General features: G+C 44.2%; 1 protein-coding gene across 1 annotated transcript in view; it reads right to left on the bottom strand.

The window, feature by feature from the left end:
• Positions 1–10,959: 10,959 nt before the first annotated feature.
• Positions 10,960–15,333, bottom strand: part of LOC115128557 (ubiquitin-conjugating enzyme E2 E2-like) — a 58,814-nt gene continuing 54,440 nt past the window's right edge. Inside the window, exon 6 of the mRNA XM_029658479.2 lies at positions 10,960–12,322. Coding sequence (XP_029514339.1) covers positions 12,225–12,322 — 98 coding nt within the window. The 3' untranslated portion in view covers positions 10,960–12,224. The remainder of the gene's footprint in view (positions 12,323–15,333) is intronic.

Raw genomic sequence — 15,333 nt, 5'->3', positions numbered from 1 at the left:
TCAATGCCCTTGCTGATGGAAGGAGGTTTTCACTCAAAATCTCACGATACATGGCCCCATTCATTCTTTCCTTTACACGGATCAGTCGTCCTGGTCCCTTTGCAGAAAAACAGCCCCAAAGCATGATGTTTCCACCCCCATGCTTCACAGTAGGTATGGTGTTCTTTGGATGCAACTCAGCATTCTTTGTCCTCCAAACACTACGAGTTGAGTTTTTACCAAAAAGTTATATTTTGGTTTCATCTGACCATATGACATTCTCCCAATCTTCTTCTGGATCCAAATGCTCTCTAGCAAACTTCAGACTGGCCTGGACATGTACTGGTTTAAGCAGGGGTGGACACGTCTGGCACTGCAGGATTTGAGTCCCTGGCGGCGTAGTGTGTTACGGATGGTAGGCTTTGTTACTTTGGTCCCAGCTCTCTGCAGGTCATTCACTATGTTCCCCCGCGTGGTTCTGGGATTTTTGCTCACCGTTCTTGTGATAATTTTGACCCCACGGGGTGAGATTTTGCGTGGAGCCCCAGATCGAGGGAGATTATCAGTGGTCTTGTATGTCTTCCATTTCCTAATAATTGCTCCCACAGTTGATTTCTTCAAACCAAGCTGCTTACCTATTGCAGATTCAGTCTTCCCAGCCTGGTGTAGGTCTACAATTTTGTTTCTGGTGTCCTTTGACAGCTCTTTGGTCTTGGCCATAGTGGAGTTTGGAGTATGACTGTTTGAGGTTGTCTTTTATACTGATAAAAAGTTCAAACAGGTGCCATTAATACAGGTAACGAGTGGAGGACAGAGGAGCCTCTTAAATAATAAGTTACAGGTCTGTGAAAGCCAGAAATCTTGTTTGTAGGTGACCAAATACTTATTTTCCACCATAATTTGCAAATAAATTCATTATAAATCCTAAAATGTGATTTTTCTCATTTTGTCTGTCATAGTTGAAGTGTACCTATGATGAAAATTAGAGGCCTCTCTCATCTTTTTAAGTGGGAGAACGTGCACAATTGGTGGCTGACTAAATCCTTATTTGCTAGTGGGAGGAGCTATAGGACGGGTTCATTGTAATGGCTGGAATGGAACAGAGTCAAACGTGATTTCCATATCTTTGATGCTTTTGATACCGTTCCATTTATTCAATTCCAGCCATTACAATGAGCCTGTCACCCTATAGCTCCTCCGACCAGCCTCCTCTGATATAATGTAATGTGCTCATCAATACATAATTAAAAAGTTAAGTTACCAGACACTCCCAATAATCAGCAGAGGGTGACAGAGAGAGATGATATGTTCTTATCTCTTCTTTATGATGGTCATATTAGGTTACATTAAGTTTCCTGCATGCCAAAGCATTCCTTCCAAATAGTCTCCCATCTTCTTATTGCAGGTAGCAATGGGCCATGTAGGCTAATGGATAACTGAGCGAAGACGCTAACTTACAGGTACATGTACGCTACTGTTTTGGACAGTCAGAACTCACCTGGTGGAGTGGCTTCACCACATGGGATGGCTTCTTCAATGTGATGATGGCAGACCACAGGAGATTGTCCTTTCTACCTGCATTGCTTGCTGTTTGGGGTTTTAGGCTGGGTTTCTGTATAGCACTTTGTGACATCAGCTGATGTAAGTACATTTGATTTATTGATGGTCCATACAAAGTCCACTTAACTACATTTTGAATGTATACACATGACCAATATTGGTCTTAAAAGGGTTCATTTGAGTGCAGTAGGCTACAGGGCAAACAGTCAACCTCTCCAGTCAGATGGTCTGATTGAGCCTACCCTTAAACCATTGACCAGCATCACCAACCTGTGGGATTTACTGACCTCAAATTAGGAATAACACACCATACCGCCAGTCCCTCAGAAAAGGTTGAGATATTAGATATGGATTATATTATAAATTGGGTGGTTCGAGACCTGAATGCTGATTGGCTGACAGCCATGGTATATCAGACCATATATCATGGGCTCTAATTACATTGGTAACCAGGCGCTTTCATTTATTGACTTCTGTAACCGTAAAAGCCTTGGTTTCATGCATGTTAACATTAGAAGCCTCCTCCCTAAGTTTGTTTTATTCACTGCCTTAGCACACTCTGCCAACCCGGATGTCCTAACCATGTCTGAATCCAAAAACCATCAAATGTCCATCCCTAACTATAACATGTTCCGACAAGATAGAACTGCCAAAGGGGGCGGAGTTTCAATCTACCGCAGAGATAGCCTGCAGAGTTCTGTCTTACTATCCAGGTCTGTGCCCAAACAATTTGAGCTTCTACTTTTAAAAATCCACCTTTCCAGAAACAAGTCTCTCACTGTTGCCGCTTGCTATAGACCACCTTCTGCCCCCAGCTGTGCCCTGGGCACCATATGTGAATTGATTGCCCCCCCATCTATCTTCAGAGTTCGTGCTGTTAGGTGACCTATACTGTGACATGCTTAACACCCCGGCCTTCCTACAATCTAAGATTGATGCCCTCAATCTCACACAAATTATCAATGAACCTACCAGTTACAACCCCAAATCTGTAAACACGGTCACCCCTCATCATAGTCAAACGCTCCCTAAAACACTTCAGCGAGCAGGCCTTTATAATCGACCTGGCCCGGGTGTCCTGGAACGATATTGATTTCATTCCGTCAGTAGAGGATGCCTGGTTATTCTTTAAAAGTGCTTTCCTCACCATCTTAAATAAGCATGCCCCATTAAAGAAATGTAGAACCAGGAACAAATATAGCCCGTGGTTCACTCCAGACCTGATTGCCCTTGACCAGCACAAAAACATCCTGTGGCGTACTGAATTAGCATCGACTAGCCCCCGTGATATGCAACTTTTCAAGGAAGTTAGGAACCAATACACATAGGCAGTTAGGAAAGCAAAGGCTAGCTTTGTCAAACAGAAATTTGCATCCTGTAGCACAAAAGGTTCTGGGACACTGTAAAGTCCATGGAGAAAAAGAGCAAGCCTTTTTCTACGGCTGGCTATGCTTTCCACCTGGCTACCCCTACCCCGGTCCACAGCCCTGCAACCCCCACAGCAACTTGCCCAAGCATCCTCCATTTCTCCTTCACCCAAATCCAGATAACTGATGTTCTGAAAGAGCTGCAAATCATATCAGCCGGGCTAGATAATCTGGACCCTCTCTTTCTAAAATTATCCACCGAAATTGTTGCAAGCCCTATTACTAGCCTGTTCAACCTCCCTTTCCTATTGTCTGAGATCCCCAAAGACTGGAAAGCTGCCGCGGTCATCCCCCTCTTCAAACGGGGAGACACTCTAGACCCAAACTGCTACAGACCTATATCTATCCTACCCTGCCTTTCTAAGGTCTTCGAAAGCCAAGTTAACAAACAGATCACTGACCATTTCGAATCCCACTGTACCTTCTCCGCTATACAATCTGGTTTCCGAGCTGGTCATGGATGCACCTCAGCCACGCTCAAGGTCCTAAACGATATCATAACCGCCATCAATAAGACAATATTGTGCAGCTGTATTCATTGACCTGGCCAAGGCTTTCGACTGTCAATTGCCACATTCTTATCGGCAGACTCAACAGCCTTGGTTTCTTTAATGACTGCCTCGCTTGCCTGGTTCACCAACTACTTCTCAGACAGAGTTCAGTGTGTCAAATCAGAAGGCCTGTTGTCCGGACCTCTGGCAGTCTCTATGGGGGTGCCACAGGGTTCTTTTCTCTGTATACATCAATGAGGTCGCTCTTGCTGCTGGTGACTCTCTGATCCACCTCTACGCAGACGACACCATTCTGTATTCTTCTGGCCCTTCTTTGGACACTGTGTTAACTAACCTCCAGACGAGCTTCAATGCCATACAATTCTCCTTCCGTGGCCTCCAACTGCTCTTAAATGCGAGTAAAACTAAATGCATGCTCTTCAACCGATCGTTGCACACACCTGCCCACCCGTCCAGCATCACTATTCTGGACGGACTTCAAATACCTAGGTGTCTGGTTAGACTGTAAACTCTCCTTCCAGACTCACATTATGCATCTCCAATCCAAAATTAAATCTAGAATAGGCTTCCTATTTTGCAACAAAGCATCCTTCACTCATGCTGCCAAACATACCCTAGGTAAAACCTACCATCCTACCGATCCTTGACTTCGGTGATGTCATTTACAAAATAGCCTCCAACACTGTAAAGGTTTTCCTCCTCTTCGTCTGAAGAGGAGGTGTAGCAAGGATCGGACCAAGATGCGGCGTGGTAAGTGTCCATGGTTGTTTATTTAAAAACATGAACTGAACACTCAATGAATACAAAACAATAAACGTGAACAAAACCGAAACAGTACCGTGTGGCGAACAAACACAGACAAGGAAACAATCACCCACCAACACACAGTGAAACCCAGGCTACCTAAGTATGATTCTCAATCAGAGACAACTAATGACACCTGCCTCTGATTGAGAACCATACTAGGCCGAAACATAGAAATTCCCAAAACCTAGAAAAACAAACATAGACAACCCACCCAACTCACGCCCTGACCATACTAAATAAATACAAAACAAAGGAAATTAAGGTCAGAACGTGACAAACACTCAGCAAATTGGATGCAGTCTATCACAGTGCCATCCGTTTTGTCACCATAGCTCCATATACTACCTACCACTACGACCTGTATGCTCTTGTTGGCTGGCCCTCGCTTCCTATTCGTCGCGAAACCCACTGGCTCCAGGTCATTTACAAGTCTTTGCTAGGTAAAGCCCCGCCTTACCTCAGCTCACTGGTCACCATAACAGCACCCACCCGTAGCACGAGCTCCAGCAGGTATATTTCACTGGTCACCCCCAATGCCCAATTCCTCCTTCAGCCGCCTTTCCTTCCAGTTCTCTGCTACCAATGACTGGAATGAACTGCAAAATTCACTGAAGCTGGAGACTTATATCTCCCTCACTAGCTTTAAGCATAAACTGTTAGAGCAGCTCACAGATCACTGCGTCTGAACATAGCCCATCTGTAAATAGCCCACCCAACTACCTCATCCTCATACTGTTATTTGATTTATTTTGCTCCTTTGCACCACAGTATCTCTACTTGCACGCTCATCTTCTGCACATCTATCACTTTAGTGTTTAATTGCTTTATTGTAATTATTTCTCCACTATGGCCTATTTATTGCCTTTACCTCCCTTATCCTACCTCATTTGCACACACACAATGTATATATACTTTTTTCTATTGTATTATTGACTGTATGTTTGTTTATTCCATGTGTAACTCTGTGTTATTGTTTGTGTCGAACTGCTTTGCTTCATCTTTGCCAGGTCGCAGTTGTAATTGCGAACTTGTTCTCAACTAGCCTACCTGGTTAAATTAAGGTGGGAAAAAAACAGTTTATAATAGCAATAAGGCACCTCTCGGGTTTGTAATATATGGCCAATATACCATGGCTCTACTCGTGTTGCGTCGTGCATAAGAATAGCCCTTAGCAGTGGTATATTGGCCATATACCACACCTCCTCGGGCCTTATTGCTTAATTGACCACTCCATTTTCAATAGTTTAGTCATTTTGTAGACTAGAGACTCGTTGAGTCTTTATCTACAGTTTCCCCCTGCCCTGGTCTCTTAAGACGAGCTGGGGGTGGAGAAGGTTGAGGAATAGAACAAGGGAGGTTGTGAGGCTCTGATGCACCAGAACCAAACAACTTTTTTCTTCTCACTGTGAAGTAGAAATGGAGAGGTGGAGTCCCCCCTTCCATTCCCTGCCTGGCAACAACAATTCCATCCGTCCGCTGGTGTCTCTCCTCTTTGCCTGATAGGAATCAGGGTCCAACCTACACCAAATAATTTATGGCTGCACAATACAGAATTGTAAAGCCTGACTCCACTCCTCTCAACTCTGGCTTTGAAAAGGCAATGATTCTACTAATTCATCCTGGATCAGTTCTCTTCTCACCACTAATGCTCAACAGTCTCTCTAGAGAGGGCTGAGCAATCCATGTGCCAGAGGGAAGATGTCGTGCTGGTTTATGTTGGAATAGGCCTACAATGACTGAGGCCATTGACGTAATTTGCAATAAGAAGCAGCATTGCTGCCTAATTAATAATGAACTCTTAACTAATGAATCATTTTCACAAAACAAGACTCCACAAAGCTCAAAACCAAACATTTAATTTGGAATGTTCCTTTCATGACAGCCTGACACACATTAGGAGTGAAGGCATGCATCCAGATGTTGAGGCTCAACATACTGTCTATGTTCTGTTCCATTGCAGGGGGTGTCCTACATTTTGATACTGGAATATTAGGAACTAAACTGTGGTAGTTCTAATGGCCGGAACTCAGAACTGTAGAATTACAGAATGGAATCTCTGGAACTGGAACGGTCACTGTGAATAGACAGGGGGGACAAGATGAGAGTTCTTTACGTGAACATACAGTAAGTAGCTTTAACTTTCATCACTGATCATAAAAAGGAAAAGTTCTTGAAAATGGAGCTTTAAAACGTGACATGAGAAAATAATAAACCGTCTAAAATGGGTGTATTATATTTTATGAAATGTTTTACAATACAAAAACATACACATACAAAACGACAACATACAGACATACACAAACATTCACACCATCACACCTGCCCAGACTCACCTGCTCTCACCCCTATCTCCAACGCCCGCATCACTCTCCACCACATGGCCTCAAACTGCACACTTTTTGTTCTCTCCATCCCCCACGCACTTTCAACATTTAGATAAAGCATTTGACCTTTCCATTGTGTTAACGATGGAGGATTGGTTGATTTACAGTTTTTACACGTACATTTTTTCTAAATGATTGACGAGAAAAGTATCGTCCGACCCATTGGGTATACATTTACATTTGAGTCATTTAGCAGATGCTCTTATCCAGAGTGTTCATCTTAAGACAGCTAGGTGGGACAACAACATATCACAGGCATAATAATTACACCCTCAAAGTAGCTATCAGCAGAATCAGAGCTAGAAGGGACGGGGGGGTCAAGTGTTGGTTCAGGTTTTTTTGTTTGTTGAGGGGGTTTATTTAAAGAGATATTGGAGAGATATTAGAGAGATATTGGATTTCAAGTGCTTTCAGAAGATGGGCTGGGACTCTGCTGTCCTAGCTTCAAGGGGAGCTGGTTCCAACATTGTGGTACCAAGGATGAAAACCAGGCTTGCTGTAGTGTTCTGGATAAATTGCAAGGGTTTGATGGCACAAGCTGGGAGCCCAGCCAACAGTGAATTGTTGTTGTCCAGACAAGAGATGACAAGTGCCTGGATTAGGACCTGCATCTCTTCCTGTGTGAGGTAGGTTTGTACTCTACGGATGTTGTAGAGCATAAACCTGCAGGAGCGAGTCACTGCTTTGATGTTTGCAGAGAATGACAGGCTGTTGTCCAGGGTCACACCAAGGATCTTTGCACTCTGGGAGGGCGACACTGTGGAGTTGTCAACCGTGATGGAGAGGTCTTTGAGTGGGCAGGCCTTTCCTGGGAGGATGAGCAGCTGTCTTGTCGAGGTTGAGCTTGAGGTGGTGGGCCGACATCCAAGCTGAGATATCTGCCAGGCAGGCAGAGATGCGCGTCGCCACCTGGGTGTCAGAAGGGGGGGGAAGGAGAAATGTAGTTGTGTCATCTGCATAGCAATGATAGGAGAAACCATGTGAGGATATGACGGAGCCGAGTGGCTTGGTGTATAGAGAGAAGAGGGCCAAGAACCGAGCCCTGGGGGACACCAGTAGTGAAAGTACATGGTGCAGATACAGATCCTCTCCATGTCACCTGGTAGGAGTGACCTGCCAGGTAGGATGCAATCCAAGAGAATGCAAAGCCTGAGACACCCAGCCCTGAGAAGGTGGAGAGGAGGATCGGATAGTTTACGGTGTTGAAGGCAGCGGATAGATCTAGGAGGATGAGAACAGAGGAAAGAGAGTCAGCTTTGGCAGTGCGGAGAGCCTCTGTGACACAGAGAAGAGCAGACTCAGTTGACTGACCCGTCTTGAACAACTGATTAGAGTCAAGAAGATTGTTCTGAGAGAGATTGAGGAGGGACTCAGCCATTTTGGAGGGAACGTAGCCAGTGGTCAGGGATGAATTGATGAGGGAAGTGAGGAATGGGAGAAGGTCTCCAGAGTCTGGAGGAGGGGAAGGGGTCAAGCGGGCAGGTTGTCGGGTGGCCAGACCTCACTAGTCGCAGTATTTCATCTGGAGGGGAGAAAGAGGTCAAGGCATAGAGTAGTTCTGTGTGAGTGGGAACAGAGGACACAATAAGCTGAGTGAATGAGGAGCGGATATCGTCAACCTTCTTTTCAAAGTGATTGACAAAGTCATCCGCAGAAAGGGAGGGGGAGGGGTGGAGGATTAAGGAGGGAGGAGAAGGTGGAAAAGATTTTCCTAAGGTTAGAGGTAGCATCTTGAAATTTAGAATGATAGAAAGTGGCTTTAGCAGGGGATACAGAGGAAGAGAAGGTAGAGAGGAGGGAATGAAAGGATGATAGGTCTTCCGGAAGTTTAGTTTTCCCGCCATTTTTGCTCAGCTGCCCTGTTCTGTAAACTTGCAATGAGTCACTCAGTCACGGAGCAGGTGGGGAGGGCCAAGCGGGCTGGGAAGAAAGGAGACATTGCGAGTCATAGGATGCGGAAAGGGAGGGGAGTAGTGTCGAAGAGGCAGAATCAGGAGACAGAATGGAGAAGGATTTAGCAGAAGGGAGAGAAGATAGGATAGAAGAGGAGAGACTAGTGGGAGAGAGAGAGTGAAGATTGCAACGGCGCATGACCATCAGCGTAGGGGCTGGGTGGTTAGAGTTGGAGGAAAGGGAGACAGAAAAGGAAACAAAAGTGATCAGAGACCTGGAAGGGGTTTGCAGTGAGATTAGTAGGCGAGCAGCCTCTAGTAAAGATGAGGTCAAGCGTACTGCCTGCCTTCTGAGTTGGAGGGGATCAGGAAAGGGTGAGGTCAAGCGTACTGCCTGCCCTGTGAGCTGGAGGGGACTGGGAAAGGGTGAGGTCAAGTGTACTGCCTGCCCTGTGAGTTGGAGGGGATCGGGAAAGGATGAGGTCAAGCGTACTGCCTGCCCTGTGAGTTGGAGGGGACTGGGAAAGGGTGAGGTCAAGCGTACTGCCTGCCCTGTGAGTTGGAGGGGACTGGGAAAGGGTGAGGTCAAGCGTACTGCCTGCCCTGTGAGTTGGAGGAGACTGGAAAAGGGTGAGGTCAAGCGTACTGCTTGCCCTGTGAATTGGAGGGGACTGGGAAAGGGTGAGGTCAAGCGTACTGCCTGACCTGTGAGTTGGAGGGGACTGGGAAAGGGGAGGTCAAGCGTACTGCCAGCCCTGTGAGTTGGAGGGGACTGGGAAAGGGGAGGTCAAGCGTACTGCCAGCCCTGTGAGTTGGAGGGGACTGGGAAAGGGGAGGTCAAGCGTACTGCCAACCCTGTGAGTTGGAGGGGACTGGGAAAGGGGAGGTCAAGCGTACTGCCAGCCCTGTGAGTTGGAGGGGACTGGGAAAGGGGAGGTCAAGTGTACTGCCAGCCCTGTGAGTTGGAGGGGATGGGAAAGGTGAAAATAGGCAAGTAGGGGAAAGAGAGAGTTGGAAATAAATGAATCAAAGTTGGAAATTATGAAGAGCGGTGAGCCATCGTCAGGAAATTAACTTATCATGGTGTCAAGCTCATTGAGGAACTCTCCAAGGGCACCTGGTGGGTGATAGATGACAACAATGTTAAGCTTGAGTGGACAAGTGACAGTGACAGCATGGAATTCAAATGAGGAGATAGACAGGTGATAGAGGGAGAAAAGAGACATTTTCCAGTTAGGAGAAATAAGTAGACCTGTGCCACCACCGTGACCAGAGAGAAAACATAGTCAGATGAAGAAAGAGCATCTGGAGTAGCCGTATTCTCTGGGGTGATCCACATCTCCGTCAGGGCCAAAAAGTCAAGGTACTGAAGGGCATCGTAGACTGAGATGAACTCTGCGTTCTTCACTGCAGACTTTGCCAGAGACCCAGAATTCCACATGGGTTGTGCGCGCAGGGTACACTAAATTAATAGGTTTGCAGCCAAGTGGTGGGGGTGCCTGTAAAGCCTACAGGGTGAGGAGCGAACAGGTATAGAAAACACACACAGAGAACATCAGAATATAACTAGGTATGATACTGAAGTGAGAGAGTGGTGTGGAGTCTTCCTCTCTCCTTCCTCGAACAACTCTGCAGAACTCGGCAGAACCGTCTCACTGCACCCCCATATGCCATATCTTGAAATATGCAGACAGACGGATTGAAAGTATATTTGCATTGTAATACTTCTAACAGCCAACCTTCTGTGTCCATAATTTTTGGACTTTATAGCTTTCCCAGAAGGCATGGATTATTGAGTCATTGTTAGTTTTACATTTAATCTGTGAATTTTGTCCCTTGTATAGAATTTATTACGCAAGTCTTGGTTCCAATCGTTGAAACATTTTTCTAAGTGTCAGTTGGATAGGCTTTCTGCAAGGTTTTGAATATCTTACCAATCATATGATCATCCTTTTATGGCTCAAATAGGATCCCCTCAAGATTTCTGTGAAATCCAAAAGATTTCAAATAGAAATGAAGGTGCACGTATTTGAACATATTTACATTGGTCAGTCCAAAATTGGTTTTAAATTTCAAGGAAATACTGTAAATGTTTTTAGGGAGTGATATTGGTTTTTGTAGAATATGTTTCATTTTCTTCCATATTGTTATAATGTTCGTAACTAGAAAGTTGTTCATGTTCTTAGATTTATCCTTTGAAAATAAAGATGTAAAAATATTATTGGAAGGAGCATGCGTATCTTCAATATGTACCCATTGTTCCTCTTTAGTGCATTTAATATTTGAATGACCATTGAACAGCAGTAAATATTATTGATTTTGCATTAAAATCAACATGGTTAACCCAGTGAAGAGGACCCCCAGTGAACACATTAGCAACAGATTAGCCGAGCTAGAATTAACATTACAACCAGTGTTTAATTGAGTATTCAATAAGTATGTATTCTCACAAGGCAAATGTACAGCAAACAACTGCCAGCTGGCTAGCACCACAGGAGGTGAGCAGTAAGACCAGCTACACACAGATCCAGACAGCCTTACTGTCATGTCAATAACTTCTTGGGGCAGACAAATAACATCAAATGATTCATCATAGAATAAAGTCCACTCTGCATTTGTAGACACTAATTCTGCAGACAGGCTTAAATTGAAGCTGGCCTCTTAAACAACACTGCATGGAGTCTTTAATGCATGGGCTCTAGAATGCATGGAGTCTTTAATGCATGGGCTCTAGAATGCATGGAGTCTTTAATGCATGGGCTCTAGAATGCATGGAGTCTTTAATGCATGGGCTCTAGAATGCATGGAGTCTTTAATGCATGGGCTCTAGAATGCATGGAGTCTTTAATGCATGGGCTCTAGAATGCATGGAGTCTTTAATGCATGGGCTCTAGAATGCATGGAGTCTTTAATGCATGGGCTCTAGAATGAATGGACTAGAATGCTCTAGAATAGAATACATTTTTCATCAATCACATAAAGGGTCTAGTATTAAAAAAACCTCATGATAATGCATATAAAAAAAAGCAATAAACGATGTAATAATACGAACAACAACAAGAATAACAGTATTAAAGCTTTCATGACCACATCAACATTCGGTGTATTGGAAAGAAATTCCCAATATACTCTTTGTATAAAAAAAAGAAGTGATCAAGTGTCTGCATGGGACAAATAACAGTTCATGTTGTCAGAGGAGGGTTGGGTGTGCCATGTGTTTGATACCATTCACTCAGTTCCAGCCATTACTATGAGTCCGTACTCCCCAATGAAGGTGCCATCTGTGATGAGGAAGGGGGGGGGGGGGGGGAATCAGGTCAGGTGGGTGTGCTTCCACAGATTTGGGGCTCAGAGTGGGGGGGCAAGTAGCTTGGTCCCAAATCTGTTTGTGCTGTATAGCCAAATACTATTGGTCTAACTGTAAGTCGCTCTGGATAAGAGCGTCTGCTAAATGACTTAAATGTCAATGTAATTCATCATTGTCATACCAAACACACCAATAATTCATTGTTTGGCATGCGATGACTATAGGAGTTGGCTATACAACACAACCAGATCTGGGGCCAGGCTAGGGGCGGAGGGGTGAGGGGTCGGTGTGCTCCACAGATTTTGGGTGGTGGCGGTGGGTCTGGGAGGGGGACAGTGGAGGTCCTTGCTGTCAGACTATGTGGCGTATCTCTTGGTCCACTGTTTGGCTATCCTGTCGTGCTCTGGTCTGTTGGTTGTGTACTGGGTGGCGATGCTTCCTACCAGAGGGTCAGCTGTGAGGAGGGAGAACAACATGGATGACATTTTAACCACCATTAAATCACGTCCCATCACATCCATTGGTTGTTTGTTTACAGTCAGAAACTGTCACCCCAACTATTCAGATAAACAATTTGCTTCCATTAACTATGATTTTTACAGACTACCTTGATACCTTTAACATCTTAAATGGAAAAACCCATGAATCATTTTCCATGTCGGAAAGGTGGGTGAAGCAAAATGACAGAGACATATTCCCTTTACAGAACATCACAGTGACACACTCTGACCAGGGGTGTATTCAGGGATGTGCAACCATAGAAATAGAATGAATATAATGGGCGTGGAAGCTCTAACCCTGGCAATCTGACTGGTAAACTCACAGGTACACTCACAATGCCTGCCTGGTATTGTGATGCAATCATTTCCATGGTCTTTTGGAATGTTCTATCAACTGATTCTAACTGACGTGGCTCATGCAATGGAATGTATTTTTTGTAATGTCAGTTGAGTTGATTCAACAAATCACAGCACAGATTGAAGGGTACACTTCCTGCATTTACTTCCTGGTATGGGTACACTCCGAATGGCTGCCATGCCACCCATTATACCATCATTTGATTTGATTGGATTTTATTAGGATCTCTTTTAGTCCCCAGTCCTTAACATTAAAATAAAATGTATAATACAAACACACTTTCACATATAACACACTATTACAAACAATACATAATACACTAGCATAATGACCCAATAAATACTCAATCTAAAAAAATATTGATTCTTCATCTACTATAGTCCCACAACATTTCTATATACTATATTTAAATTGTTTTTAAATAATGTTTAAACTTATATATTGAAAGGTTTCTAGTTTGCTCAGTTAATTTATTCCATTTCTTTATTGCTCTAAATCGAAATGTTATTTTGCCCATTTCTTTTTTCTGTCTGGATAACGCATAGATGGTGGACAATCTATTCCTAGTATTTACGGAATGTCTGTCTCTTACCAACTGAATACCGTTGTGAATAGAACTTGGCCGTTTTAAATTATGTATATTATAAAATAAAATAAGCATGTTTTTTTCAATTATCTTGTCGGTTGATGACCAACCAAGAACACTGCGCATGACTGCAACAGAAGAACCATATCTCCGCCTTAAAACAATCCTTGCTGCTTTATTCTGTGCATTCTGCAGCCTCCTAACTTCACTAGATGATGCATTTCCCCAGACCACCGAACAATAGTTCACTTGACTCTCAACCAATGCCTGTGTTATTTGCTGAAGGATTTTCCCTGGTAAATATTTAGCTATCCTTCTGATTATGCATGCTGTTTTTACATAGATTAGTTATTTGAGACGACCATGATAAGCAGTTGTCTAGCTGCACTCCCAGTAGTTTGGTTTCTGCCACTTCTTCAATTTGTACTCCTCCCATACTTAATTGTATCCCATGCTGTTTTGGCCTTTACCTAGTTGAACAGACCAACATAACTTTGGTTTTCTTGGTGTTTAAAGCAAGTTTGTTTTGGCAAACCCATTTCCTGATAATCTCCAAATCTCCTTACAAAGCTTGCTGTACCTGTTGAACCGATTGTCTTGCTGCATAAATTGTAGTATCATCTGCAAATATAGTAGCTTGAGTTTCAACCAAGGCATAGGGAAGGTTGTTGGTGTATATTAAGTAGAGAAGTGGCCCAAGGCAGCTGCCTTGCGGTATTCCACAGTAGGTGAAGAAAATTAACCATTGATATAGGTGGACTGTTTCCTGTCAGTTAGATATGACTGTACCCAATTCAATGCTACCTCCTTAAAACCATCATTGACTTGAATGAAGATGCCCTTTCCATTCATTCTACTTCTATGGGTGCAAAATTCAAAATCATTCAAATGGCAGCCCCCCTGCTGAGCTCCAGGTGCTGGTTGGGTGAGCAGCAGTGGGATCAGGGCCCCAGCGCAGCTAGGCTGAGGTAAAGGGTGAAAACACTAGAGCTACAGAGCACTGTGCAAGGTCTCCTTGTGGCACCTCAACCCAGAGAGCCAGGAATTATACAATTGTGCCTGTGAGGGTTCATTAAGTGTCATTCTGCCCTCTCCTCCTTTAATGAGCTATATCCCATAATATTCCATTGATCCTCTAGACCCCTACTACTGCATGAATAAGGACACCTTAAGGGGAGGGGAGGAGGGGGAATTGTGGGGGAGTGGGTGGGAGGCTATTTAGACTTGGAGCCCACAGCGACAGCTCCAAACCCACTATGCAATGTGGGAAGGGGTCTGGGAGGGAGGGAGAGGGCCCCCCAAGGGGGGAGGAGGGGAAGTAATGACCAGACTGATGAGAACCCCCTGTGTATAGCCTCGTTATTGTTATTTTATTGTGTTACTTTTTATTACTCAATTTGGTGTTTTTCCCCCATTTTGTGAATTCTTGGTTGGTGAGCGGACCCCAGACCTCACAACCATAAAGGGCAATAGGTTCTAAAACTGATTTAAGTATTTTTTGGGGCCAGATCCTAATTGGTATGTCAAAGTTTATGTTCCCTTCGATGGCATAGTTGGCCCTTCTTGCATTGTCTCTCAGATTGTTCACCTTTTTTGGAACACCATTATTCTTGTCTTACTGAGATTTACTGTCAGGGCCCAGGTTTGACAGTATCTGTGCAGAATATCTAGGTGCTGCTGTAGGCCCTGCTTGGTTGGAGACAGAAGCACCAGATCATCAGCAAACAGTAGACATTTGACTTCAGATTCTAGTAGGGTGAGGCCGGGTGCTGCAGACTGTTTTAGTGCCCTCGCCAATTCGTTGATCTGGATGTCATAAGGTGAAAGCACCAATTTGTAAGTCGCTCTGGATAAGAGCGTCTGCTAAATGACTTAAATGTAAATGTAAATGTATATACATGTTGAAGAGGGTGGGGCTTAAGCTGCATCCCTGTCTCACCCCACGACCTTGTGGAAAGAAATGTGTTTGTTTTTTGGCCATTTTAACTGCACACTTGTTTGTGTACATGGATTTTATAATG

This window comes from Oncorhynchus nerka, linkage group LG4 (assembly GCF_034236695.1).
Source record: "Oncorhynchus nerka isolate Pitt River linkage group LG4, Oner_Uvic_2.0, whole genome shotgun sequence".
NCBI classification, from domain to species: domain Eukaryota; kingdom Metazoa; phylum Chordata; class Actinopteri; order Salmoniformes; family Salmonidae; genus Oncorhynchus; species Oncorhynchus nerka.
The sequence above is the reverse complement of the archived record's forward strand: the minus strand, read 5'-3'. Positions and strand labels throughout refer to the sequence as shown.